At 41.9% G+C, this 26,072-nt stretch overlaps 1 protein-coding gene across 4 annotated transcripts in view; it reads left to right on the top strand.

The window, feature by feature from the left end:
* The first annotated feature begins 5,951 nt into the window (after window positions 1-5,951).
* The window catches only part of ILDR1 (immunoglobulin like domain containing receptor 1), a 30,816-nt gene continuing 10,695 nt past the window's right edge, over window positions 5,952-26,072 (top strand). For 2 of the 4 annotated variants that reach the window (XM_004467185.4, XM_004467188.4), the window contains exons 1-5: window positions 5,952-6,100; window positions 18,719-18,889; window positions 20,273-20,422; window positions 24,898-25,017; window positions 25,281-25,427. In XM_004467185.4, coding sequence (XP_004467242.2) covers window positions 5,971-6,100; window positions 18,719-18,889; window positions 20,273-20,422; window positions 24,898-25,017; window positions 25,281-25,427 — 718 coding nt within the window. In that variant the 5' untranslated portion in view covers window positions 5,952-5,970. Of the gene's footprint in view, window positions 6,195-18,718; window positions 18,890-20,272; window positions 20,423-24,897; window positions 25,018-25,280; window positions 25,428-26,072 lie in introns of all 4 variants that reach the window. The other 2 variants (XM_058295720.2, XM_058295722.2) reach the window with 2 other exon arrangements.

Genomic DNA, 26,072 nt, shown 5'->3' on the forward strand with positions numbered 1-26,072 from the left:
ATACTATTTTACTTCTTTTAAAATTTTAAAGAAGACAAAAATCTATATATATAATGTAAGAAAGCAAGATGGTGGTTACTTCTCAGGAGGAGAAAGGAGAAAATAATTGAGAGGAGTGATGAGGAAGAGCTACTGGAATGCTGATATTGTTTTATGTCATGCCCTGGAATGGTAGTTACACAGGTGTATATATGTTGTGGTAGGTCATTGAACCATATACTTTTGATTTGTGCGTATTTCAGAATTGTTTTATGCTTCAAATTTTAAAAGTTTAAAAAAAATATCATCAAGGAAGAATAAAAACCACTCTTCAAGAGAAGCAAAACACATCTGTGTACTGGATATGGCTTGCAAATTGTCAGTTTGTATATCTGCTTTATACCAGGGTTGCTAAATACAACCTTTGGCAGCCCTTAAAGCATAGAGGTTATGATAGACATTGGTGATGGCATCAATCTATTCATGTATATTTTAGAATTGTAGAATGTTGGTACTAGAAAAGATCTAGATCATTTGGTCCAGTGATTTTTCAAACAAACCTCCCTGGAAGAAGCAACACTTGAAGTATCTCCATAGAATGCCAGAGCTTCTAAGAACACAGTTTGAAAACTACTGATCTAACCTAACTCTCTTGTTTAACAAAAAGGAAATTGAGGTTCAGAGAGGCTGCATTACTTATTTAGGGTCACACAACTATTTGGTGTAGTGTCTTTAGACTCGCCCTTATCTGAATGTATCATGAGTAGGTTATGTTCTCCCGGTAGAGAAGCAAGAAAGGGGAAAAGTTACATATCTCAGGGTCATGGTCTTTGGAGCAGAAACATTGCCTTTCTGTCACTCAAGGTGATAGCCAAGCGAAGTTACCCAGAGTTACTCTGAGTTAGGAAATGTGTTGGAAAGTGTTCCATTTAGGGACTGCCCTGAGGAATGCCCTATATGGTCATTGTAGGGCATTCTTTCATTCAGCTCATCCTTCAACTAGTTGTTCTGAACTCTGACTGCACATTAGAACCACCTGGGAACTTTTAGAAAAATACTGCTTCCTGGGCCTCCCAATAGACTAATTAATCATACTCTTTGGGGTGAGCTGGAAAGAACAGGATATTCTGTCTCTTATTGAGTCTAATGAGCTCATCATCTCAGAGGAGCTTCCAGTTTGAAGAGCACACTTGGTCTCGCCAGAGGCAGAAACACTACAGAAAAAAAAATTCCCCTTACCTTTTTGTTCTGAGGCTGAGCTCACACAGATAATGGAAGGAAAACCTCTGAAACTAAGCCATCCATGGTTGGTGTATTATTCAGCCATAAGGGGTGCTGATACAAAGTACCAGGAATCTGTTGGCTTTTATAGGGGGTATTTATTTGGGGTAAAAGCTTACAGTTTACAAAGCCTTAAAGAGTTCAATTCAAGGTTAGTTCCTCACCCAGCTCTGTTGCCATGTGCTGAAGCAAGATGACGGGTGACATCTGCAAGGATTCAGCCTTCCTCTTTCCTCTTAAGGCTCCATGGGTCCTGTGTCTTCTAATCTCCTCTGTAGGCTGGAGGGCTCTTTTCTTTCCAGGCCTGCTCAGTTGCTCAGGGCTCTGGTCTCTTCAGCTGCAAACTATCAGGTGAATGGCTCATCTCTTTTCTGGGGTCCTCTGTATTGTCTATGGAACTGTCTCTCGTCCTTTGTGTATCTACTTCTGTCTCCTGTGTATCTACTTCTGTCTTCTTGATTGAGTTTCTGTTTATATAGCCCACCAATGGGTTGGGGACTCAATCCTGCAAGTCCTAATGACATGGTTGATCAAAGCCCTAATATTGATTTAATCAAGTAAAAGTAAAGTCTTTGAATTTAAATCAATCAAAAGGCATCATGCCCAGAAGAACAAACCAGTTTACAAACATAATCTAAATATCTTTTTGGAATTCTTAAGTAATATCAAACTGCCCCAGTTGACTTCACAGAGTGGTGGCATTCAGTGGAAGGAATTCATTCCCACTAAACGACCTCTTGCATTTTTGTCAAGAAGAGGATATAAAGAGATGAGGGCAATCAGCAAAAGCAGGGAATAGGAGAAGCTCTTGAGTGAGTGGTGTTGTTCCCATTTTTCCACTGTATTATCGATATCCTCTTTTGTTTTTCCCTAATGAACTTCATATTGTCTAAGATGTTGCTGACAAAACTCCAGGTACTCTACCTTAGTTGCTATGATCTGAGTACTTTGGACCTCTTAATTGTGTCTTCAGCCTCAGGAATGCAGCCCTGTATTTATATCTGGTTTCTCTCCTTATAATAAAATTTTGAGAAAACCAGATTCTGAGATGTCACATGGTAAATACAATTAAAACTCCTTGATTTCACACATGGCTTTGGCAGAGCATGGAGTTTACACCTTTGCTTACAATGTGTAAAGCCCAGCAAGATCCTTCTCTAAAAGAGTCACTCTTAGAGATGCTTTAGTTCTGAATTCCTCTGTTCAGCTAAGGGAGACTGGCATCTTCCTACCCTGGGTCATTCTCATTTCAACTATGGAATACCAGAGATGGTGTTATCTAATCCAAAGAGGTTGTCTACTCCAGTTCTCTACTTTATAGATGAAAACACCCTTGGCAAAGATGACTTAAGCACAAAGTCACATAGGATGTCAGTGTAAATGCCAGAATACAAGCACAACCTGAATCTACACTCTTTTTGCTTTTAAAAGTATTTTTAATCATAAAATTATGTTAATTGCAATCAAATACAATCAATATCAAGTAATATAATTAAATGTAAATTATAATATTATAGTTATAATATGTATTCAATATACATGATAAAATATTCCAAACACACAGGAAAGTACATAAAATAATATAATAGACACCACTTACCTTATGTCACCCAAAATTAACCAGGTATATACAAATGCCAGTGACATTTATAGATTGACCTTGTTTTCAGCAACCTTTCTTGTTAGTCCTTATACATAATGTATAGATTCCCTTCGATATTCTGTGTAAATAATCATAACATTGTGAATGACAGCATATTTATTCTTCCTTTTCAGCGTTTCATTTTTTATTTTCTTATTGTGAATAGGAGTGGGCATGAACATACTAGTTCCACAACTTTTCTCACTAGATTCCGCCACTTCCTGCTTTTAGGATGAATTGTATTTCTATGTCCCACTAACCAAAAGGAAGTGGTCTCTGAGCTCTTCCTGACCCACTCTTTCCAGTACAAGGTAGTTAGCTCCTATCAACCTTATTCAGCCAGTGGCACTCATTAAGGTATGCAACCATGCATGGGAGTTTCATTTGAATGTGTTTCCATTCACATGGAACTAAATGACATATGTGGAAAGAAACTGTGTTAGCATGCACTGAAAGAGTCAGCTTGATGTAAACACAGATTGATAGGTAGTTAAGATGAAGGTCTATGATGCAATAGCTAAAAGCACAAGTTCAAGGATCACACTTCCTCAACCGGGCTCATAGTTCCACCACTTACTAGAATTTGTGACCTTTGGCAAGTTACATTTTTAAACCTCTGCTACTACATCTGTAAAATGCATTGCTAATAACAGTAACTATGTCATACAGTTATTATGGGAATTTAATGAAATAATACCTGTAAGGTACATAGAACATTGCTTGATACATAGTATACAATAAATGGTGAAGAAAAAAGATATATGTCATAGACAGAGAAAAGATATAAATAAAATTAACTGAAGTATTAATTTCAAGTGGAACAAGGGAGATAGATCATCAATCAAATGAATATTCTCAAATAAGGAATTTAAAATTCCACTGTACTTGGGATAACTTTTGCTAAACTCAAGTTTTGTTTCTACAGAAGTCTTCAACCTATCCTCCCTATTATGTCTCATTTAAACTACCAGGATTTCCCAAAACGTATTCCATGGAACATCTGCCCTAAGATATGTGTGAGTAAAAAAGGGATTTATGGTTGAATAATTTTGGGGAGTGCTTCATGCCATATTTCCTTGGACATTCCAATGCACAGTAGTACCCTAAGGGTTGACAAGTTCTGAAAAAGAGTTTTATTTACTTTAATCCAGCATTTCTTAAATTTATTTGGTCACAGAACCCTGTTTTTGTATACTATTTGTTGACATTCCATGGAACAAATATTGAGAAAGGCTGGCTTACACGAATATTAAAAATAACCTTTATATCAAAGCCAAGGCTTTGGGGCATAGGAGAGAGTGGTGGGAAAGAGAGGGCTCACAATATTTTAGGCTGGAATTGAAAATTTGCCTAGGACAATTCACAAAGCCAGAACCACACAAATCAGACACCCAAACAGACATAGTGTTTCTTGGAGCATGAACCAAGTCTCTGGAGGGGCCTGGAGGAGCACTCTTCACTTGCATTAGAAGGTTGGGTCCTGGTGCTGCTGCTGTTATGCTGGAACCCCAGCTGTAGAAGACCTAAGGGCTTTGGTCAAGCACTTCCTGAATTTGCTTCCTACTTTCTAGAAGAGAAGAGGTTATAAGAAAAACATTTATCGTGAAGAGGCCTGTATCAGTCAGGGTTCTCCAGAGAAACAAAATCAACAGGGTGTGTGTGTGTGTGTTTATTATGTATATACACAATAAACAGTAATAAAATATTTTATATATTATATATATAAATAAATCATCAAAGAGATTTAAGGAACTGGCTCTCACAGTTTGGGGGGCTGCCAATTCCAAAATTTGGAAGGTAAGCTGGCAGGCTGGGAATTCTGGTAGGAGCTGATACAATCTTAAGACTTCTTCCTCTGGAAAACTGTTTTTTGCTCTTAAGGCCTTCATCTCATTGGAAGAGACCCACCCATATTACTGGACAGTAATCTCCTTTACTTACAGTCAACTGATTATAGATGCTAATCATATCTATAAAACATCTTCACAGCAACATCTAGCCTACTGCTTGACCAAACAACTGGACCCCACAGCCCAGCCAAGTTGGTAAGTAAAATTCACCATCATAAGGCCCATCAGGGGAACTGCCAGACCCAGGAGGACCGGGAGGAGAAGTGGGGAGAGGGGACTCTGTTGAGACCTCACATCAGGTTGAGGACGACTACCCTGGGTGTGAGAAAAGGAGGTAAACACTGGAGGTGAGATGAGGGACCCCAGCAGCAGCAGTGGAGAGGATCTTTCGCAGCGGAGCAGGGTAGGAGAAAGGATTTTGATTTCCAAGGTCAGTGACCCAAATGGGAGCTTCCTGAAGGGCAGAAACTGTGTGTAATGCAACTTTTTTCCCCCCAAAAAGTGCCAGTTATTTAAGTGGGTTCTTTGCAAGTTTAGAACACCAATTTGTAATGCATCTTTATATTTATTTTCTTGAAGAAAAAGATGATGGCTGGGAGGGAGGGAAGTTGTGCTTATTATAGAAGGAGGAGGGTCATCAATGAAATATCTCTGATAAGGCAGAGGTGTATTTACATTGACTAGTGTATATGTGACTTTCCAAGATAATCTTATTGGTTGGTTGGTTCCTAAAGGCAAGGGTGTCCTCTCCTGGTTCACTTCACCCCCTCCCTGTGGTTCCTCCCATGGAAGGAGAAACTGGGATTACATCCTAGGGGGCCTGTGCAAAGAGACCTAGAGCCTTTGAACTTGGAGTGGCTGAGCTCTGTGAGGGGCTGCTGAGCTAAAATGTCTTTTTAGTGAAAACGTTTGTTTTCCATGCACGTATGGGGGAATGGAAGTATAACGCAAGAACTACCCCCTAGAAAGTTATATATTCACAATTCTAACAGGGAGAGGGGGAGAAACGTAGAAGGAGGGAGATTTCCTGAGAACTTCTGGAAGAAAAGGTGGAACTGTCTCAGGAGACGGTTTCGGTGAGGAGACTTAGCCCGGCGGCCTGCAGAGGCGGCGGCCAGGTAGGAAAGGTGGCCCGGGGCCTCTGCGAGCGGGGGGCGGAGCAGGAAACGGCCTCCGCTCCGCGCCGGGGCGGAGCCTCGGTGAGCGCAACAGGTGAGGATGAGCCGGGCGACACCTGCCCGGAGCCCAGAGCCCACCCCCTCGCCGCGCTGTACCGTGAGAGGGGCAGCCGGAGGGATTCCTTCGAGAAGAGGTGCGTCCTGGGCGGCAGCTGATGGAGAGAGACACGGTACGCCGAAGCCCCTGAGCTGCGAGGGGCCCGAGAGACATGAGCCCCGAGCCGCCTGCACCTTGGCTGCTGCTGGTCACCTGTCTCCCGGCAGGTGAGCCCTGGGACGAGGGAGCTCAGCCTGGGCCCAGCGAGACGGGAAGCCATTGTGTCCCTGGCCGTGCAGAGCCGGCCGCGGGCAGGGAGTGGACGGCGGGGCCGCGGCGCGCCCTCGGCTCTTGGCACAGGGTGCCAGGAGGTGCGGGGACTGGTTGGAGTTTCTGCCTGTGAGAACCTATTTACCTCTTTTCTTCGCCCTGGCCCTTCCGAAACCGGTGAACTAAGACAGCAGCCCAGGGCTTCCCGCTCCTGCAGTCATTAGGCGCTTGTTGGTTTCTTAAAGCTGAATTGATAGAGGCGGAAACACCACTCTTGAAATTCCTCATTACTTTTTCTTTTCATCTGATACTTTCTTTTAGCTTTTAGCCATGGTGACGCCTATGCTTGATAAACTTGGCCCAGAAATGCATTCCTTTCACTCCTGAGAGCTTATAATGTGCCTTTGGTATAAAAAGTACTGTTCAATATGATTTTGAATCTAATTTACAGGGCCAGCAATGTGGTTGTTTGCTCTTCAGTATCACTTTTCCACTTTCTGTGTGTTCACCCATTTCCTCAACGTTGCCCATTGCTCATTATTTCCCCATCAGGTGCCCACTCATCATATTCTTCATCCTCTTAACCTTTCAAATCACTGTCTGCTTTGGAAAGCATCGGGTATCTCAGTGTATTTCTTGGAAATATGTCATGAATGTATCCACATGAGGAAAATGAGGCAGGAAAGGAAGGCTGAGTGTGGAATGCACAGGTTCCTTCAGCCATTTTAAATTAGGGCGGTGGTGTGATTTAAAACCAAGAACTTATAAGTTCCTTTGGAAATTTAGCCCTGTGTAAAGATTTTATTTCGTTTTACTTTTTTTCCCCTCTTTTAAGACTAACTGTCCTCTTAGTTTGCTCACAGACCAATTTGAATTAAGTATATATTTTTAATGCAAAAGATGTAATATGAAAATGTGGGCAGAATTCCATTTTTACAAGCTTGATAGGACATGGGACTTGCTCAAGTGTAACCAAATCTTATTCAGCCAGGATTCTATAATAACTTAAGAGAAGCTTAACGCTGAGAATAAAAGGGAGAGATTGCAAAAGGGTCGGATAAGAAAACCGATATCCCTAAGGTCCTCTGGATTACAATGTTTTCTACAGGATGTTGGTTCTATAAAGTGAATGAAGCTAACAAGACTAAATGTTGGACACCCCAACATCCCCGTGTACGAGGAAGTGGGCTAAACCTCACCTAAACGGAGGTATCTGAAATTCCACCAGAACAGTCACAGTGTAGACTGTGAACATAAATTTGTAAAACAGCCCACAGCCTTGCACAGCCTTTCCTCCTGTGCCTTGCATTGCGAGCTCAAACTCAACAACTGGGGATTTCCGAGGCTGCTTGAGTTGCCTTTTCAGGAAAATAGAGGTCTGTGATACCCTCTGCCCCAGGACTCTCCATTCTCAGAATTAGGTCTTTGTAGTCATCTAACTCAATAGAATAAAAAAAAAAGACTCTCAGACAAAAATCTTATCAGGGTATAAATCACAACCCCTAAATCACCATCATAATTTTTAAAAAACTGTCCTATTTTTATGAAGAATGTTGATTACTGAACATTTTTCAAGTACTGTGATTATACCCAAAGAGTATATATTCTTTTAATAAGCGAATTGCTAAGTGGGCAGTGACTTCAAAAAGCAGAGGTCTGGGAGTTCATGAGCCAAGCCATACGGTATTAGTAGCCAGGATGCTGAAAAGATCCAGTAATGTAGACTGCAGTGTTTGCTAGTGTTCTTTAAATGGAACCGGGACCTGCACCACACAATTGAGAACCAGAGAATGCTGAAAGTGAAAAAGTCCTAAACGAACATATCTCACAAGATTTTTACAAAGATTAAGTGAAAAGATGCTTTTAAGCACTTAAAACAGTGCCTGGAACAAAGTAAGGGCTCAATAAATGTTAGCCATTGGGGTAATGATAGTCATGATTTAGACCCAAGTAGGCTTTTTAAAAAGCTAAATTTTAAAGAAACAAGCCTCCCCTACTCCTCCTTACCCTGTGGCTAAGAACTCATCTCACGTGACTATCAAGGTTGGACTCCTGATTCTGCCTCTTACTAGTCGTGATTCTGGACAAATTACTTAAACCTACTTCGTCTAGAAAAACGGGAAATTTCTGACAAGTCCCACCACAGCTCAACCTTCACCAGCAAGGTCAAAGGTTGTTTCCTGGATGAAGATCAAGAAACGTCTTCTCCTGTCTGCAAGATGGTTACCACTCAGGAAATGCTGGGTCCCTCCCCATGCCTCCACCTCTTTGTTTTTAAACTCAACTTCCCAAAATGTCTTTAATACCAGACTGAAAATTAAGCTTCCTCTCTCTCTGCCAGTATCTACTACTACAGCAGTGTTTTCAAACTTTTTTTTTCTTCACAGCTCGCAGTAAGCGTTTACATTGTGACCCAGTGTGCGCGCGCGCGCACACACACACACGTATAAAATAGGAAAAAAAATGTTCACAAAAAAGTCTGCAACAAGGTCTGATAAAGTAATAACAAAATTGATATCAACCATTATTTCATTAATATTTAAATTCATAGAAAATAATCCCAAATTACAATATTAAATAGGAAAGCCCAGTAAATTGATTTTCTCAAAACCCTCTGCAAATTGTGATGTGCACTTTGGAAAACCCTGTACTAGAGTGTGTTCATTTTGGTCCAAGACCTTGTTCCCTTCTTTTTCTAAAAAGAATCAACCCAATCTTCTGACTAGAATCCAAATTCCCACAATTGCAAAGTGTAGGTTTGTAGTGAAACTCAGATTTAGGCACTCACAAGTTGCTAGTTGGTGTAGCTTGGGGCCTCAGATGAAGCCTCTGAGGTCAGAGAGTCCTGTAAAGTTATTACAGTCTGTGCTCTCAGCTGTGTAGAAATCAGTTATTGGCAGGTTTTGATTTTTTTTTTTTTCAGTTCTCCAAAGTTGTTTTCTTTACAAAGAAATAAAATTTTATTGCACAAAGTAGTACGAGAATACTTTCTCCTTAAATGAAACAAACTTTAAGGTAAGACTAAAATCCCTTTTGACATCAGCCAGATCCCCATACTGCAGTCATTTTGCATTGTTGCCTAATAGCTTTGGTTGCCTTCATCCAACCTCATAATTTATTCTTAGAATGAAAGTTTAGCTTTCCCACCAAATTCTAAAAGGATTTATGTCATTTGTGCTGTTATGATTTTTTTAAAAGGTCACAGAGAGGTGTTAACTTTTGGGTTCACACAGCTATCAACCTGTATTATCATTCTTTGGGAAATCAGCTGACCTCTAATAAGGGACACAATTCTTAGAGAGCATTTGACTGGTAATTTCCATTTTGTGGTAGGTTGGGGATGTGGGGACAATACTGAAGATTTAATAAACCCTGATAAAGATGCTTGATATAGGAGACAACAAAATGAAGTTTCTCAGAGTGAAAGGGTTATGGGTCATAGATGGGAGATGGCCCACCCAGCTTCTACTTTGCCTCGGTGGTGGTCCCTGGGATACCTCCCCAGAGTCCCAGTGCTCAACCCAAAACAGGAAGAAATCGCTTCCGGCCAGTTTTACTGGTGAGGAAACCTGGTTCCAGGAAGGCCCTTTGTCTAAGGTTGATAGAGTGAAGTTAGTTTGAGAGCTGGCATCCTCACTCTTAGTCTACTGCTTGTTTCCCTCTTTCATACTGATTTGTTTTGTTTAGTTGAATCCTAGCATGTAGAAATAGAAACAGAAGGACCACCCCGTGGATATCTAACTAAATACTAATTTACTAAACATCTTGCCCCAATAGCAATGAAGAGGAATGGGTGAGATGCTGGCTAATTAATATATAGTGCACTTGGATTTTTCAACATAGTAATTGATTTCATTTTTGAATTCCATGGGGGTAGGGTAATAAAATTGTCTGTTTTAAGAGTTGGGAAGACTCAGACTAAGTCTTATCTTTCTCCAGTCCCAATCTGCAAATTCTGATGTGATCTGGGAACAGAAGAAAGCAGCTTTGACACCACCTTCGTTGATCATACTCAGTTAACCACTGAGTTCTGTTGCTGATTTTCAGGATCTGTTCTTCTTTTCTATTTCAGGTGACAAACCTCACAATAGCCCATTTTTTAAGCCTCCTTGCCTGTATGCCTGCTACCTCTTTCTACTTCCAATGGTCCTCCTCCAAGCTGATTAGCTAACCTATCCCAGTTAATCTTTCTAACCTTCACTTTAATCTTCCCTACAAGAACCTCCACTAGCTACCCATAGTTTACAAGAATATAAATTCTGTTTGGAATTCAGGGTTTACAAACTCTGGCCTCACTAACTTGGGCAGCCCTGTCCCCATTAATATGGACCAAACTGTAATTGCACCCTCTTCCAACACACATCCTCTTCTTTATTGCCTTTTGTCTGGCCATAATATATTGGTTCACTTTAACCATTTCTTTTCTGAACTTTTAGAGACCTTAAAATTTATTCCAAGCAGTTTAGCCTCTTGCGTGAATTAATTTGTTCTTTCACTCAGCAAATTTATTGCACATTATGTGTAAGGCATTGTGCTGGCAAACAAAAGCCAACATGGTTCTTGCCGTCATGGTACTTACAGTCTAGAGGGGAGACAGATATTAACTAGTTAATCACACAAGAAAATGTAGAAATACAACTGTGACAAGGGTCACAAAGGAAGGATACAAGTATAATATGTGCAAAACTGCAAGAGTATATAGTAGGTAGATTTTGCTCAGTCTGGAGGCCCTCCTTGAAGAAGTGATACTTAATTGAGACTGAAGGATAAATTGTAATTAGCAAGGCTAAGAGAGGATGGATGATCATTCCAACCAAGGAGCAGCATATGCAAGACAGGATAGGAGCTCAGTGAGTATGAGGGATGGGAAGAATGCCAGCGTGATTGAGCAGAGGAAGGGATGGGGAATGTGGTAGAGATGATGTGAGGGGGAAGGGTGGGACCACACACATGGCTTCATGGGTCAGGGTAGGAAGTCTTGGAGGTTTACAAGGAGGAGGAGTGGAAGATTATGTGAGTGCATTTTATTTTGAAAGCTCACTTTGACAGTCCGTGCAGAATCCACATGGAGGGGAGCCAGAGCATGTGCAGGTACCCATTAAGCTGAGGCAGGATGATAGCTGGAAATGATGGTAAATCTTACTAGGGTGGTAGTGAAGAAGAGAGAGAGAGAGAGAGATTCCAGGAATATCTGGGAGATAACTAAACCAAACTTGATGATAAACTATCTATGTAGAATGAGGGGGATAGAGATGTCAAGAATGGTTCCTGTGTTTCGGTACTGCCCATTCACTGAGATGGGAAACATGGGAGAGGGCTGGTTTTGTATGGAAGGATGATAATTTTGATTTTGGACTTGCTTTAGAATTTGAAACCAGGGTACAGGGACCTTTTCGCTTTTGTTCACTACTGTATGCCCATTATCTAGAACAGCACCTAGCTTATAGTAGGTACTCAATAAATATATGAATGAATGACACCTAAAGGTCCATGCAAATAGAAATTTGTCATTCTGGTGAGGCTCAAATTTGCATGTGTTCAGAAATGAGTGTGCAGTAAAGCGATGAGTCACTGACCTGGGTGACTCACTTTGGGAAACCCCAACCATCTGCATTTTAACCAGGTCTTATTGTCCTCTCCCCCTGATAACCAAAGGAATGTCCAGTTAAAACCACCTGGGTGGCTAATTTTTTTCCACCTATTAGATTATCAAAATTTTTTAAAGATTGACATTTTCCCCTGTTGGAAATGTGGTGAAACATAGAACTGTCAACATTGTTCATGAGAATAAAGATTTCTTTCCCGAAGTATCTATTAAAATATAAAGGCTTATTCCCTTTGACCCAGCAATCTCACTTTGAGAAATAGGTCCTACTGGGATGAAAATGTACATGTGAAGAGATACTTGTACAAAGATATTCACTTCAGTACTGCTTGTAATAATGAAAACTCAGAAACTAAATGCTTATTATTACGAAAATGAACAAATTATGATCTATCTATGCAATGAGTTTTCATGCAGCCACTAAAAAAGTTAGATCTGTATATACTGATATAGAACATAAAAATATATCATTAGTTTGAAGGAAAAAACAAAGCTGTGGGCCAATATATGTAATATAATTCTTTTTTTAAAACATTATAGGAAAAGATGTGCAAATGTGCACACCAAATTATCGATAGTTGTTACCTCTGGAGAGTGGAAGAGGAGCAAAGAAGGAGGAACTTTTTAATTTATATTTTTTCCTCAATTGTTTGAAATCTCTTTTTATTTTATATTAAGACAAAAAAGAAAATAGAAACAGGGTTTCCATCCAAAATTGTTAAACTAAATTTGTGTTTCTTAAATTTGTGAATAGCCTTTAAAGCGTTTAAACCTCAACCATCTAGAAAACTTATCCAGAAAGCAAAATGGTTTAGTGAAAACAGTATAGGCTTTGAATTTTTAGAGGTCTAAGTTCAAAGCAAGCTTTGCTATGTACTAGCTGCCTGACCTTAAGCAAGTTACTTCATCTTCCATCTTCATCTATAAAACTGAGATAAAATAAGGTTTATCTCACAGGTTTTTCTGCAAAGGTTAAACGAGGCAATGTATAAAGCACACAATACCATGCCCGGCAACACAGTAAGTGCTCTAATATGTGTCAGTTCCCTTCCCAGAATAGCCAGGTGCTTAGCGCCCCCTGAGCCAGATCCTTGTTAAACATGGGATACCTGGATGTGAGTCTTACCCTACCCCCACCACCCTACCACCCCCTGTACTTCACCCCACTCCTCTGCCTCCTCTCTTCTCCCAACTCTCTCTCCCTTTTTTCTTGTCCATTAGTCATTGCCAGTCCCTCTTCCCCTTGATTCCTCTCATATTTGCACTGTTATCTAAGGTAATGTTACAAGTACTGAGCGCAAATATACTGGGAGAGATAGCTTTCTCAGACGTAAACTCTGATAGGATTGAACCTGTGTACTTTTTGTTAACCTGCTTAGTGGAGCAGAGGTGTTGTGTACCTGAAAAATACTTGGGAATGGAGAACCTCCATCACTTTTCCCCCATTCCTTCATGCTTACTGCCCCTTGCAAGCAGGACCCTTCATGTGGAAAGGAGGGGATTCACCATCCAGACCTCTGGAAACAGATCTTAGTTAAAAAAACAAACATGTTTTTTTCCTGTAGCCCTATGCTTTGTGGATAGTATGTTCTAGAAACTAAAACATCTTTCCCACAGAAATGGTGGATGAATAAATGTACAAAGATATGCATGCATTTGGAAACACATGGCCTTTAGTTGTAAAAATACTCTTCTCTCATTGGTATGTTTTCCTTCCACTTTAATATAAAACGGTAGTCCCCGGTTTGACTGCAGTATAGTCTTGGAAAGTACCTCATGGTGGGAAACAGATTCTCCTTCCCCTTTCCTTCTTCCCATGCACTTTAATATCTCATCGGAAGTTACCTTTCTACCCCTAAATGACAGAGGAGGTAGCCTAAAGATAGCTGTTAAAGCTCTTAACGTCTAGCTTGAGAGCAATCTCTTAAGATAGGTAAGATAAGTACAAATGGTGATGATAATAGCTAATGTTCACTGAGTACTATGTACCAGGCACCCTGCTAAATGCCGTACATTTATTATCTCATTTAGTCCCCATCACTGCCCTCTGAGGGAAGTATCATCATTATCCCAATTTTGCATATGAAGAAACAACTATTTCGGAAATAACTTGCCAGGTGTTTTAGTGGGTAAAGAATGGAGGCGCAATCTGAACTCAGGAAGTCAGGCTCGAGAATTAGAGTTTGCAAGAGAAAATAATAGGGACACCTAGGAAACCAGGTGGCAATAATTGAGGAAAAGGATATGCTATAAGATGAAGGTAGGCTGAACAATAGAAAAAGATTTTAAGAATATAGAAACTGTGGAGCAGTTTAAAAGAGCAAAAATGCCCATGCGCAGTGCTGATGTGCGCAAGGAGTGCCGTGCTACACGGGTGTGCCCCGCGTAGGGGAGCCCCACGCGCAAAGAGTGCACCCATAAGGAGAGCCGCCCAGCGCGAAGGAGGGAGCAGCCTGCCGAGGAATGGCGCCGCCCACACTTCCCGTGCCGCTGAAGACAAAAGAAGCGGACAAAGAAACAAGACGCAGCAAATAGACACAGAAAACAGACAACCGGGGGAGGGGAGGGGAATTAAATAAATAAATAAATAAAAATCTTAAAAAAAAAAAAGACACAGAAAACAGACAACCAGGGGAGGGGAGGGGAATTAAATAAATAAAAATAAATCTTAAAAAAAAAAAAGCAAAAATGCCGCCAGGACATCAATAACCAGGGGATTTATCATTTTGAAACTGTTCAGTCCAGAAATTCCACATTTGGTCTCTGTTTGAGAATCTTACCTGTTTACCTTACATGCCTAACATGATTAGTTCTACAGAAAGGTTAGAGATTCAAGAAAAAGAAATATCGGAGATTTTTGCCCTAAAGATGGGATGTCTTGCCAATTCCTTTCTCTCCCCCAAATCTGGAAAATCCCACTGCTTTTTGAGAGTCTAGCCTGCCTTCCACTTGGAAGGCCAAGCTTGCCTTTTTGGAAAAAAGTTGGGTTATAGTGCCAGCAAGATCTGAGTTCTAATCCTGATGCTGAGACTTATTAGGTATGTGATGTTTGACATATAGAGCCTTGGTTCATATGCTTTGAACTCTGCCCCACGTATATGAGCAAGGGTGATTCCTACTCTAGGGGACTGTGTGAGGATTACAGATTATGTATATATAGTGCCTGGTACACAGTAGATGCTGAGGTTCCAGCAGCAGCCACTGAGAAGAGGGACTACCTCTCCAGGGACCCTTCCCTACTCTTCCTGTGTGTGTGTGGCAGGTGAGGGTTTGGGGGTGTAGTTCTGGGAGCTGTGCAGGATGCTGTGGGGTTGGCAGACCCCTGGAAGGGAATGTGAGTTAGCTCATCCACGTGGTTAGAACATGTGGGAACTTGGCACATTTCAAGGCTTGAAAAATACACTTAACAGATGGAATAGGAGAGAGGAAAAAAAGGATACACAAGCAGCAAAACCAGTCTGGTGTTGGTGAAGGTGAGTCGGGTCGCCCCAGGCGCGGCTTGCCCATAACCAGGGCATTTGTAAGGGGAGCTGACTGTGCACTTGGTCAGGAAAGTGATCACCCTTGTCTCCATTCCCTGCCTCAGGGTGTCAGATTCTGCAGTCTTCAAAGCTACCACAAAACAACTTCTGCCTCCACCTAAATTTCCTTTCCTAACCCGTATCAACCCCCTCCCCCTCCTCCCAAATGCTCCAGCTCTATAAGTAAGGTTGTCTGGAGTCCTTTTAATAAACTGCTATTTATGTTGAATTACCATTGAGCCACATCAACAGTGTGTTAGGTTCTTAGTCATTGTCAGAGTGGATGCTGCCTGATTGTATTTTAATTATTACTCATGCAGTATAGCCCCAAGCTCCAATTATTTGCAAGCTTATGAATACCAAACGTCTTCCTTTGTGGGCAAGAGAACTGCCAAGGGACAGAATCTTGATTCGGGTTCCCTTTAGAAAATAAATGACCACAGACAAATTACTTAATATTTTTCAAGCGTCAAAATTGTTGTATATAAAGTAGACATAGCATGTCTTCTCCCAGAGATCACATTTAGCATGTGCAATTTGAAAAATTTTGTTTAAACCACAAATCGGTGTTTTCCCTCTATTCCAATCTGTACAGTGTTACTGAACAGAACAAGCCAGTGTTGACAGTGGCACCCCATTCATTGTCAAGATCTTACCTGTAGCTGCCTCCATTGTTAGCGCTGTGGTGGGTGAAAGCTGCAAGGTCTCTTTCAGATCAGTTCTGAAAACAACAATAAAAACAAAGGGGTGGTGAGGGAAGGAGAGCAAGAGTAAAAAAGATGCTCATCACTGGCCCTTCTGTTCTGACCGGCCTAATTTCTTAAATGCTACAGTTGGAAGAGACAGTGGCTATTCCCCCCCCAAACTACACAAGGTTTATTCTCAAAATGATGTTCTTTTTCCATTCACTGCGGAATAAGGAAGTTATCCATTTTCCTAATGTTACCACTTTCACACGGTTACTCTTCTTCAGAAAAGCCTTTGGTGATTATCCATTAGCTAGAAATAGACACTGACTTGAGGTTTAGACTCCGTCTTTCCCCTCCCATACAGCTGGAGTCTCCAGCTTGGTTGTGTTCTTCCAGGTTTACCAAGCAATTCCCTCTTCCCCCTTACTGATAAGGGTCTTTGCTCATTCCTGTCTTCCTCGCTGGAACAATTAGTTTCTCTGTATGCCTGACCCCACCTCTTCTCATTGTAATCTTAATCTTGCCTGGGTCTAAGGGTCTAGTTTAACTTTCTTCCTTCCATGAAGTCCTTCTCTGTACATCTGCAGCTCCTCTAGCATCCCAGTCCAGCCCTGGAGACAGCTCTGGGGGCCAGGGCCTGTCCTGAGCAGCCTTGTCTCACTCCATAGGAAGTGAGCAAAGGGATGCAGCTCAGGCTGCACATAACCTAATGCACAGGCAGAGGATTGACATCTGAGGACTGTGGCCAGAAGGTGAGGCAGGATCCTGGACTATGTGGCGCCAGTCATCGAATTTGGCCAACTGCTCTGTACGGGGCTGACTATATGTGTTTTGTGGGAGATAATGTCATCAAAATGCAGCTCCACCTGCATTTGTCACAGGCTCCACCTGAAAACTTTACTGGGGAGAACCCCAGCTTGAACCCCTTTCCTCTTTGCCCTTGTAATTAGGAAGATAGCGGAAAGAGGCTCATATACCAACACTAATATAGGAGCACTGTCTACCAGGCACTGGGCCAAGTGCAATAAATGGATTATCTCATTGCATTCTTGCAATGACCTGAGGAGGTTAGTACTGTTATTATCCCCATTCATAGTTGAGGAAACAGAAGCTCAATTGCCAGGTAAGTAGCAAAATTTGATTTGAACCTGGCTGTGCCTAGTTCTAAAACTTGTGCTTTTTTTTTTTTTATTCTAGTCTATACCAGTGGTTCTCAAGGTATGGTCCCAAACCAGTAGCATTAACATCTACTAGAAATTAGTTTGTTAGAAATATAAGTCCTCAGACCCCATGCTAGTCCTACTGAATCAGAAACTCTGGGCATGAGGTCGAGTGGCCTGGGATTTCACAAGTTTTCCTGGTAATTCCAAAGAATGCCCAAGTTGAGTACTACAGCTCTACCCTAAACCTTTCCACAACAGGACCCCCTTATAACTTAGCCTAGAAACCATATTTATGTAGGAACATTCCATGATGGTAGGATGGCTTTGTGCAGACGCTTGACCATGCCCAAGTTCCTCTTGATATTTCTGTTCCATCTGGTTCCTCATCAAGGCAAACCTGGAGCTCTTAGTATGTTTGTAGTTTTGGAGGGTAAAGAGAGGAAATTTTAAAAAAGAAAATGTCTTAATTTCTTCAAGTCTTTCTTGATAAAGTCAAGAAAACGTGTTCATTGCTTATGTTGGCAGTCTATACCACCCATTGTCCACTGGTTCATATAGTCTTATTCATTCAGTCATTTATCCCACAAATATTTGTATTTGTTGGGCGACTTTGTATGAGGTGCAGGTGTTTGAACAGTGAGTTAGAGTCAGACCCATTTGGCCTTCTCAGAGTCTACAGCAAATAGGCCGTCATCAAGAAGTGTGGAAAGCACTGCCTGGGGGTACAAATCACTTTGGATATAGGGAGTGGAGGCCCCTCTCCCAGACTAGCATAGTCAGGGAAAGCTTCTTGAGGGAGGTGAGGTTTAAGCTGCGGTCCTCAAGCACAAATGTAATTAGCCCAGTGAAGGCTGTGGAGTGGGTGGCCTGTGATAAGGAAACATTCCAGACTGAGAGATTCACACATGCAAAGACCCAGAGAAGAGACAGAGCCTAGCCTGGCAAGGACTGAACTGAGTTTAGAATGGCAGAAGCCCTGAGTGTAACGCGGCGGGGAGTGAAGGGAAATGAGACAGCACAGAGAGGTGGAAGGCACACCGATGGGTCTCACAGGCCTGGTGACAGAGTTTGAGCTTTATCCCAAAGGAAATGGGACAAATAGAAGTAATATGGCAAAAAAAAAAAAAAAAAAAAGTAATAGCAAGGTCACTCCTCAGAGAATGAATTGTAAAGGGTCTTTAATATTTTTACTGCTGGACATGTGAGCATTGTCGACAGACTGTAAGCTCTTGGAGGGTTGTCCTTATTCTTTTCTCTCCTATCTCTCTCCCAGAATGCCTGGTGAAGTCCCCATCCCACCCACTGCCCAGGACAATTAGAACTCAGACTCAGCCTCAGCCTCAGCCTCAGCCTCAGCCTCGTGAGCTTCCCAACCAGAGTCAGGCAGAAGCAAGTGGTGTTTTTTCACTCATTTGCATTGCTTTGATTACCCCATGGCAGAAGTAGGTCACTACTCAGACACCTGGTCTCACATCAGCATTGACTCCTGCCTCTTGGTTTCAGGGTGCCTCTCCTTGCTGGTGACAGTCCAGGACACGGAGCGCTATGTCACCCTGTTTGCCTCAGTCATCCTCAAATGTGACTACACCACCTCTGCCCAGCTCCAGGACGTGGTGGTGACGTGGCGCTTCAAGTCCTTCTGCAAGGACCCCATCTTTGACTACTACTCTGCATGTGAGTGCCCTTCCTCCTCTCGCTCTCTCAAGGTCCCGGGCACCTCTGTGAAGCACTGCTGTTAGGATTTAGATGTTGTTTAGGATCACAGATACTTCAAAGATCACCCCTCGTTTTGTAGATAAACAAACTGAGAACCCTAGGCAAGTGAAAGAGTATGGCCACATACTGTTTTTATTTATTTAAGTTTATGGCCCATCTTGTTCTAGAAAGTATTAACGGCTCAGACATTAAGTAAAAGACAGAGCAAGTCTTGTCTCCTTGTCCATCCCAGGTTCCCTGTCAGCACGTGAGATGATGATGGAGACCCATCAGCCTGCCACCTTAGAATGCCAACAGAGCAGACTCCGATGCGCCTTGGGATGCGCAGGGCCCCACTGCCACATTCCCTTCTACAGACAGCCTTCCCGGTGGATAGTCATTCTTCTGACTAAACCCTTTCAAGGATGGAGAGCTCGCTGCCCACCCAAAGCCCATTTATTGTTGGACATTTCTTAGTGCCATCCAATTCCTCCTTACATTTAAGGGAAAGTGCCACGTCCTACCTCTCTGTAACAGCCACCCCCACTCATATCAGTTCTGCTGTCTGGAGCCGAAGATCTTCCCTAGTTGCCCACCTCTACCCTCTCTCAAGGAAGAAAGGAACCCAGACATGACAGTTAAATTTTTAGAAATTGTAAGGATACAAATAGGTATCCTATTTGTAGGAAAGAAGTGAGCTTTGTGAGAGGAGGAAAATGAGGGAAAGCATCAGCTTCACTTTTTTTAAGTCCTGGGACTATTGTTTCACAATCTGATTAGAGTAGAACCACAAACCTGACTGCCTTAGCCACCCACTGAGCCTAACATTGCCCCCCAAAGATCCTTCTCTAAATTGCAGCATTTCTTCCTGTACGCTATTCTTAAAAGGCCTGGGTTAAGTGGGGAGGGACGAGAGACTCCAAGGTAGTAGGCATTTACTTTTGGCAGATATAATAGCTTTTATAACTGTATAAAACCTTATATTGTAAAGGCAGGCGGGTGATCCTTGTGGGAGTAGGGGCTGAGGTGACAAAGTAGGTCAGGAGAAGTTGGAATGGGAGATGAGGAGAGTCTGCCAGTGCTTGGAAATGATCACCTATTAGGGGTTCCATAGTCTTGCTGCTCAAAGTGTGGTCCCTGAACCAATAGCACTGACATCACCTGGGAGCTTATCTGAAATGCAGACTCTCAGTTCCCACACTATACTTGCATAATCAGAATCTGCATGTTTAACAAGATTTCCTGGGAATTCATAGGCTCAGTAAAAATGGAGGCACTACACTGCTCTAGAGAACAGTAAGGGGACCTTTCTTACAAGACTTCCTCACTGCTGTGTGACGTGGATGTATCCTCTCTCCTCAGCATACCAGGCAGCTTTATCCCTGGGCCAGGACCCATCCAATGACTGCAACGACAGCCAGCGAGAGGTTCGCATTGTGGCCCAACGACGGGGACAAAATGAGCCTGTCCTGGGGGTGGATTACCGGCAGCGCAAGATCACCATCCAGAACCGTGAGTGTGGCTCGGGGATTTCCCTTTCTTTCTGCTGCTTGATGGTCTACTTGGTCTTGTCACTGTCACTGTTTGAGGGATGTGTTAGATCACAGAATGTGCTCCACCCCTGAAGTTTCTCCCCTGGAAGTTTGTCTCTAGAGCCCAAGGTGTCCTATTGCTTTGGCTAAATGTCCAGAAGTGGGTGGTTTCATTTCCTACTCTTATGTTCAGGACTGAGGTAGGGATCAGGCTCCTCTGGTCCCTCCTACTAATTGCTCTCAGGATCCACTGGAACCCCAGGCCCCTTGAGTTTACTCCTGGCCATTCTTGTTCCCCATATCCAAGGAAATACGGGCTTCTGCCCTAGTTGGCCATCTTGAGACCATAGCCCTCTATCGATAGAGCAAGGAGTACTGGGCTTGGACTCTGAAGACCCCACTCGGAGTCCTGGTGCTTCTACTCCACTGCTCAGTGACCAGGGGCAGATCAGTTATTTCCATTGACCTCTGTTTCCTCATCTGTAAATGGACATAATAGGATCTGTCTCCCCACACTGAAGTGAATATCAAATGTGATGTCTGAAAGCTGTGTCAAAAGCATAGTCAGTGTTTATGCCTGGTACAGGAAGTTGTGGTTGGAACCTTGGCTCTGGTGTCAAATGTAATCATGGGCCCTGTTTGATATTTACAGGATGTATGGACAAAGGGACAGTTCCGTCACCTTTTGCAGCCTCAATTTCTATAAAATAGGACTTCAGTAGTACCTGCCTCATGGGGATTGACTGAGATAACATGTATAAAGCACTTAGCAAAGAGTAAGTGTGTGGTGAACCTTAGTTGTGATCACTCAGTACATCTTTGAATGGATGGGTTAGGTTGGCTCCCCATGTTCCTATCTTGTAATCCAAGATTTCCACAATGGGTAAGTGGCACAGAATTATGAAACTATTCCAGTCAGTTTTATGTGCTGTGTTAAATAAATATTTACTGGTTTAGAGGGAAAAAAGGAAAGGAGAGAATATACCCAGCAGGCCGGTCACTCAGGATACTTGTAAGTATACCTACAGGGGAGGAAATCAGTGACTGTTCTATCAATATGAATACTAAAGGTAGATGACTATTAAAGGTAGGTGACTTAAAGGGAACCAGTTTGACAATTACTTCCAATTTGGCTCTAATACTCAAGTCTGATCTTTTTACATTCAACTTTTGACTTTTGAAACCCAGCTCTTGAACCCTCAGGCTTTTCCAGTCTCCAGGTATATGCTCAAGGATTTGGGATTATTCTGCTTTCTCCAGAGCAGCAGAATTAGCTCTGATCTGCCCCTCAAAGTCTCTTTAATTAAGCAGGTCTCCTTTCCAGTTTATGAAGGATGAAAATCCCATGGGTAATAGTTCCTGCTCTCTGTCTTATCTATTTTTGACCTGTACCACCCCTCAACTCGAACAATCTTTGGATCAAATCCTGCCTCTTTCTTACTCTGAAAGCAATTTTTCTCTTCATTTTTTATTTCTGCTTCCAGGCTTTTTGAAGGACTTCCTGGAACCCTTGTTTTCTGACACTGTTATGCCTGTGTTTGCATCATTTGACATGACCCTGACAAATCAGCATTTAGATTGTCTGCTCTCTATAAAGTGAATGTGGTTGTTATATAAATACACACACATATAATGTAGCACACATCTACAAAAAATTACAAAATGCAAATTTTTTATTGTAAAATCCATATAACCAATTGATTCTCACATAATGCTGTGTTCATTTTAATGCTTTAGCATTTCACTAAATTTTTAAATGATGTTAGCTTCCTCTTTCCTCAATAATAAAATGGTTTTCAATTAAAAAATATATATATATTAACAGATCTGAATACCCTCATTACCCTGGCATTCCTAAAATTCTCTTTATGTCTCCAATAAAAATTGAGACCAACTTACAATATGTATTAACCTTTGAGGGGGGATTTTCCCCAAAGCATGTTCGCTTTTCTTCCAAGTCTGGGGTAAGCTTGTTTCTGGGGAAGGTTGTGGGTCTGGAAAATATGGGTAGGAAAAAAATCATAGGAATTGACGTAGAAAAAGAAGGAAACAGAACTCAAAGTTGAATTGACGTAGAAAGAGAAGGAAACAAGCCAAAGTTAGCTCAAATGCCGTGTGACCTCGCATTTTGTTTCATTTCCTCAATAAATATTTCTTGAAATACAGATAATAAAGTACTGCAGATATGACATCCAATTGAGCAAGAGTAAGTCTATAATGGTAAGGTCTTTAAGAATTTGAAGATGTTCCCCTGGCACTTACTATGGATAAGATAGCAGGGATTGCTATTACAGCAAGACTTGGAGTCTGCCTATTTTAGTTTCCTAGGCTAATTTTACGTATCTAATAGAATCTATTTCTCAGAAAATACTCTGAAATGGGTTGGCTTAAAAATGAAAATTTATTAGCTTACAGTTTGAGGCTAGGAAAATGTCCAAATCATCGAGGTGATACTTTCTTCTTAAAAATTGGCTGTGGGCTCCTTTATCACGTGACCAGGCACTTGACTGCTGATCTCTCCCTTCTTTTCTGGATTTTGTTGCTTTTGGCTTCTGGTTCCATGGCTCTCTCTCTCTCTTTCTCTCTCTCTCTCTCTCATCTGAATTCATTCCATTTATAAAGAAAGCCAGTAATAGGATTAAGACCCATCCTGGCTGAGGCGGCTCACACTTTAATTGGAGTAGCCTCATCAAAGTTTCCTACTTACAATGGGTTTACACCCACTGGGAGTGGATTAAATTCAAGAACATCTTTTCCTGGGATACATACAGCTTGCAGCTTTAAACCACCACACTGTCCCAAGGCTTCTTCCTGGATTTTAAGCCCTTTCAGGACAGAGGGGAGTCTTGTTCCTCCTCACATCTCCGAAGTGCCCAAATAGTGGTGGACACACAGAAGGTCTTTCATGAACATTTGTTGCATTTGCTAAACTTGAACATAGCTGTTATCTTTCCTTAATTGGGTAATATAGTGCTGGTTCATGTAAGAATTGAAATTCTTTTCTAGGGTAACATTTACTCTGAAAATATTGGAATTTCATTCTTACTCATTCAAGTTCATCTCATAACATGTCAGTTCAAGATCTAGTGGTATCTGCCCATTCTGGGCTAGTAAAGGATCCAGGTCAGAATTTGACATCCAGTTCAATGACAAGAGAAGAGCTTAGTGGTCAAGAACATCAGCTCTGAGGCTGGGAGACATGGGTTTAAACTTACCTCTGATACATGTTATCTCTATATTCTTAGGCCAGTTCTCTAGCCTCTTTGAGTCTTGGTTTCCTCATCTATAAATGCAGCTGATAATCATACTCAATGTGTCAATTAGGATTAAGTTTGCCTGCAAGTTAACAAAAGCCCAAAATATTATGGCTTAAACAGTGAAATAGTTTATTTCTCCCATGTATGAATTCAGAGGTAGATGAACTAGAACTAGTGTGCTGGCTGTCTTAGTTTACTAGAAGTGCTCTTACAAATACCATACAATGGGTTGGCTTAAATATTGGGGATTGATTGGCTTATGGTTTTGAGGCTAAAAGAAGTCCCATATCAAGGTATTGGCAAGGCTTACTTTCTCCCTGAAGACTGTAGCATTCTGGTGCTGACTGCCAGCAGTCCTAGGGATTCCTTGGCTTTTATCTGTGCTTCCTGTCACATGGCCAAGCCATCTCCTTTCTTACAGCTTCTGTGACTTTCTGGTTCTCTCTTTAGAGTCTCCAGTAATCTAGGTTAAGACCCACTCTTATTCAGATGGGCCATACCTTAACTAAAAGTAACATTAAGAAATCCTATTTATAAGGGGTTCACACTCACAAAAATAGGATTAAGATTAAGAACATGTCTAAATTGGGATGCACAATTCAATCACCACAGTAACTCTGTTCCATTAAGTCCTCAAGGAACTAGGTTCCTTTTGGCTCACCAAGCATGTCATTTTCTTCCTCATGGTCCCAGATCCATCACATTTACTTTCCAGATAACAGAATAGAAGAAATGAAGGAGAAAAGGGCAAAGGTGTTCACAAGATGGTTTTTTGGGAATGTTCCCATCATGTGACCCTTCTGTTCACCTCCCATTGTCTAGAACTGAGTTACATTTCTAACTGTAATAGAAGATGGGAAGTATTGACTTTATTCTGGGTGGAAATTCTATGAACATGGGAGCAGGGGAGAACAGACACTGGGAGACAGCCGGTAATTTCTACCATACCCACTTACAGAATTGTAGTGAGAATTAAAGAGGCAGTGTATTCAAAATCCTTTCTAGGTGCTTAGTAAGTCTCAATGATAGTTAGAGAAAGAGGAAGGTCTTAATAGGAAGGGATCATGACCTTTCTCTGAACTACCAGGAGCCATCTTAGGACGCAGAAGGACTTCGCTGGAGTCTTTAGGCTGCAATAAGTTAAAAGCCAGTGCTCTCCCCTCTGTCCACTGGTACTTTTCCCCTCCTTCCTATACAGGAGCAGATCTTGTGATTAATGAAGTGATGTGGTGGGACCATGGCGTATACTATTGCACCATTGAAGCTCCGGGGGATACATCAGGTGATCCAGATAAGGAGGTGAAGCTCATTGTCTTGCGTAAGTGACTCTGGAGTTTTTTATTCAGTCACCTCATCATCCTGAATACACAAAAACACATACACACAAAACAAGTGAGCCTAGATTATTGTCATTGTATTGTTAACCTCTGATGTTCCCTTACTAAGGCTAAACTCCTTCTGCCAGTATAGTGCTCAACATTAACCTGTAGGTCAGGAGCTCTATATATTGGTCCTCTAGACTGTTAGAACTGGAAGCACCCCCTGGATATTTACCTCATGCCCTGCTTGGCTTCTCTGCAGATTGGCTGACAGTGATCTTCATCACTGCGGGAGCCCTCCTCCTCCTGCTACTGATTGGAGTGTGCTGGTGTCAGTGCTGTCCTCAGTATTGCTGCTGCTACATCCGCTGCCCCTGTTGTCCTGCCCGCTGCTGCTGCCCCGAGGAAGGTGAGAGGAACATCAGTCATGAAAATAGTGCTTGATACAAGGTCGTGGAATGTGGTTGGATGTCCACTTCCTAGGCTGTGAAATGAGGTCTCTTTCAGATAGTTCTGTCTATCAGTGGCATTTCCTCAGCAGCTCTGATATGCCCATGCTCCAGTATTTTCTCCTAGCTTGACTTACTTGGACATGAGGAGGCTAAATGGAGAGTTTGAATGTAGCAGTGAGAGAGAAGGCCACTTTGTGGAGACGACTTGCAAAGAAAGGAGAAAAGATGTTAGAGTAAAGGATCTCAAACTTAAACTGATGTCAGAATCACTTGTAGGGCTTAATTGCTGACCCTACTTCCAGAGTTTCTGTTTCAGTTGGTCTGGAGTGGGGCCTGAGAATTTGGATTTCTCAGGAGTTCCCGGATGATATGATGCTGCCTATCTGGGGGCTACGCTTTGAGAACCCCTGTGTGAGAGGAAGGGAAGAGAGAGCAGAGGTCTTGCTCTTAATCTGATCTTTCTTTAGGCTGAAAGTTAACCCTGTAAAACAGAATTATGACATGTCCTAAAAAATTTGGCTACAAATTGCATGATTAAAGAAAAAGAATTTAAAAATTATTCTACAGAGATCTTTTTTAAGCAAATACATAAAGAAGCGAAA

Source organism: Dasypus novemcinctus, chromosome 4 (assembly GCF_030445035.2).
Source record: "Dasypus novemcinctus isolate mDasNov1 chromosome 4, mDasNov1.1.hap2, whole genome shotgun sequence".
Lineage (NCBI taxonomy): Eukaryota > Metazoa > Chordata > Mammalia > Cingulata > Dasypodidae > Dasypus > Dasypus novemcinctus.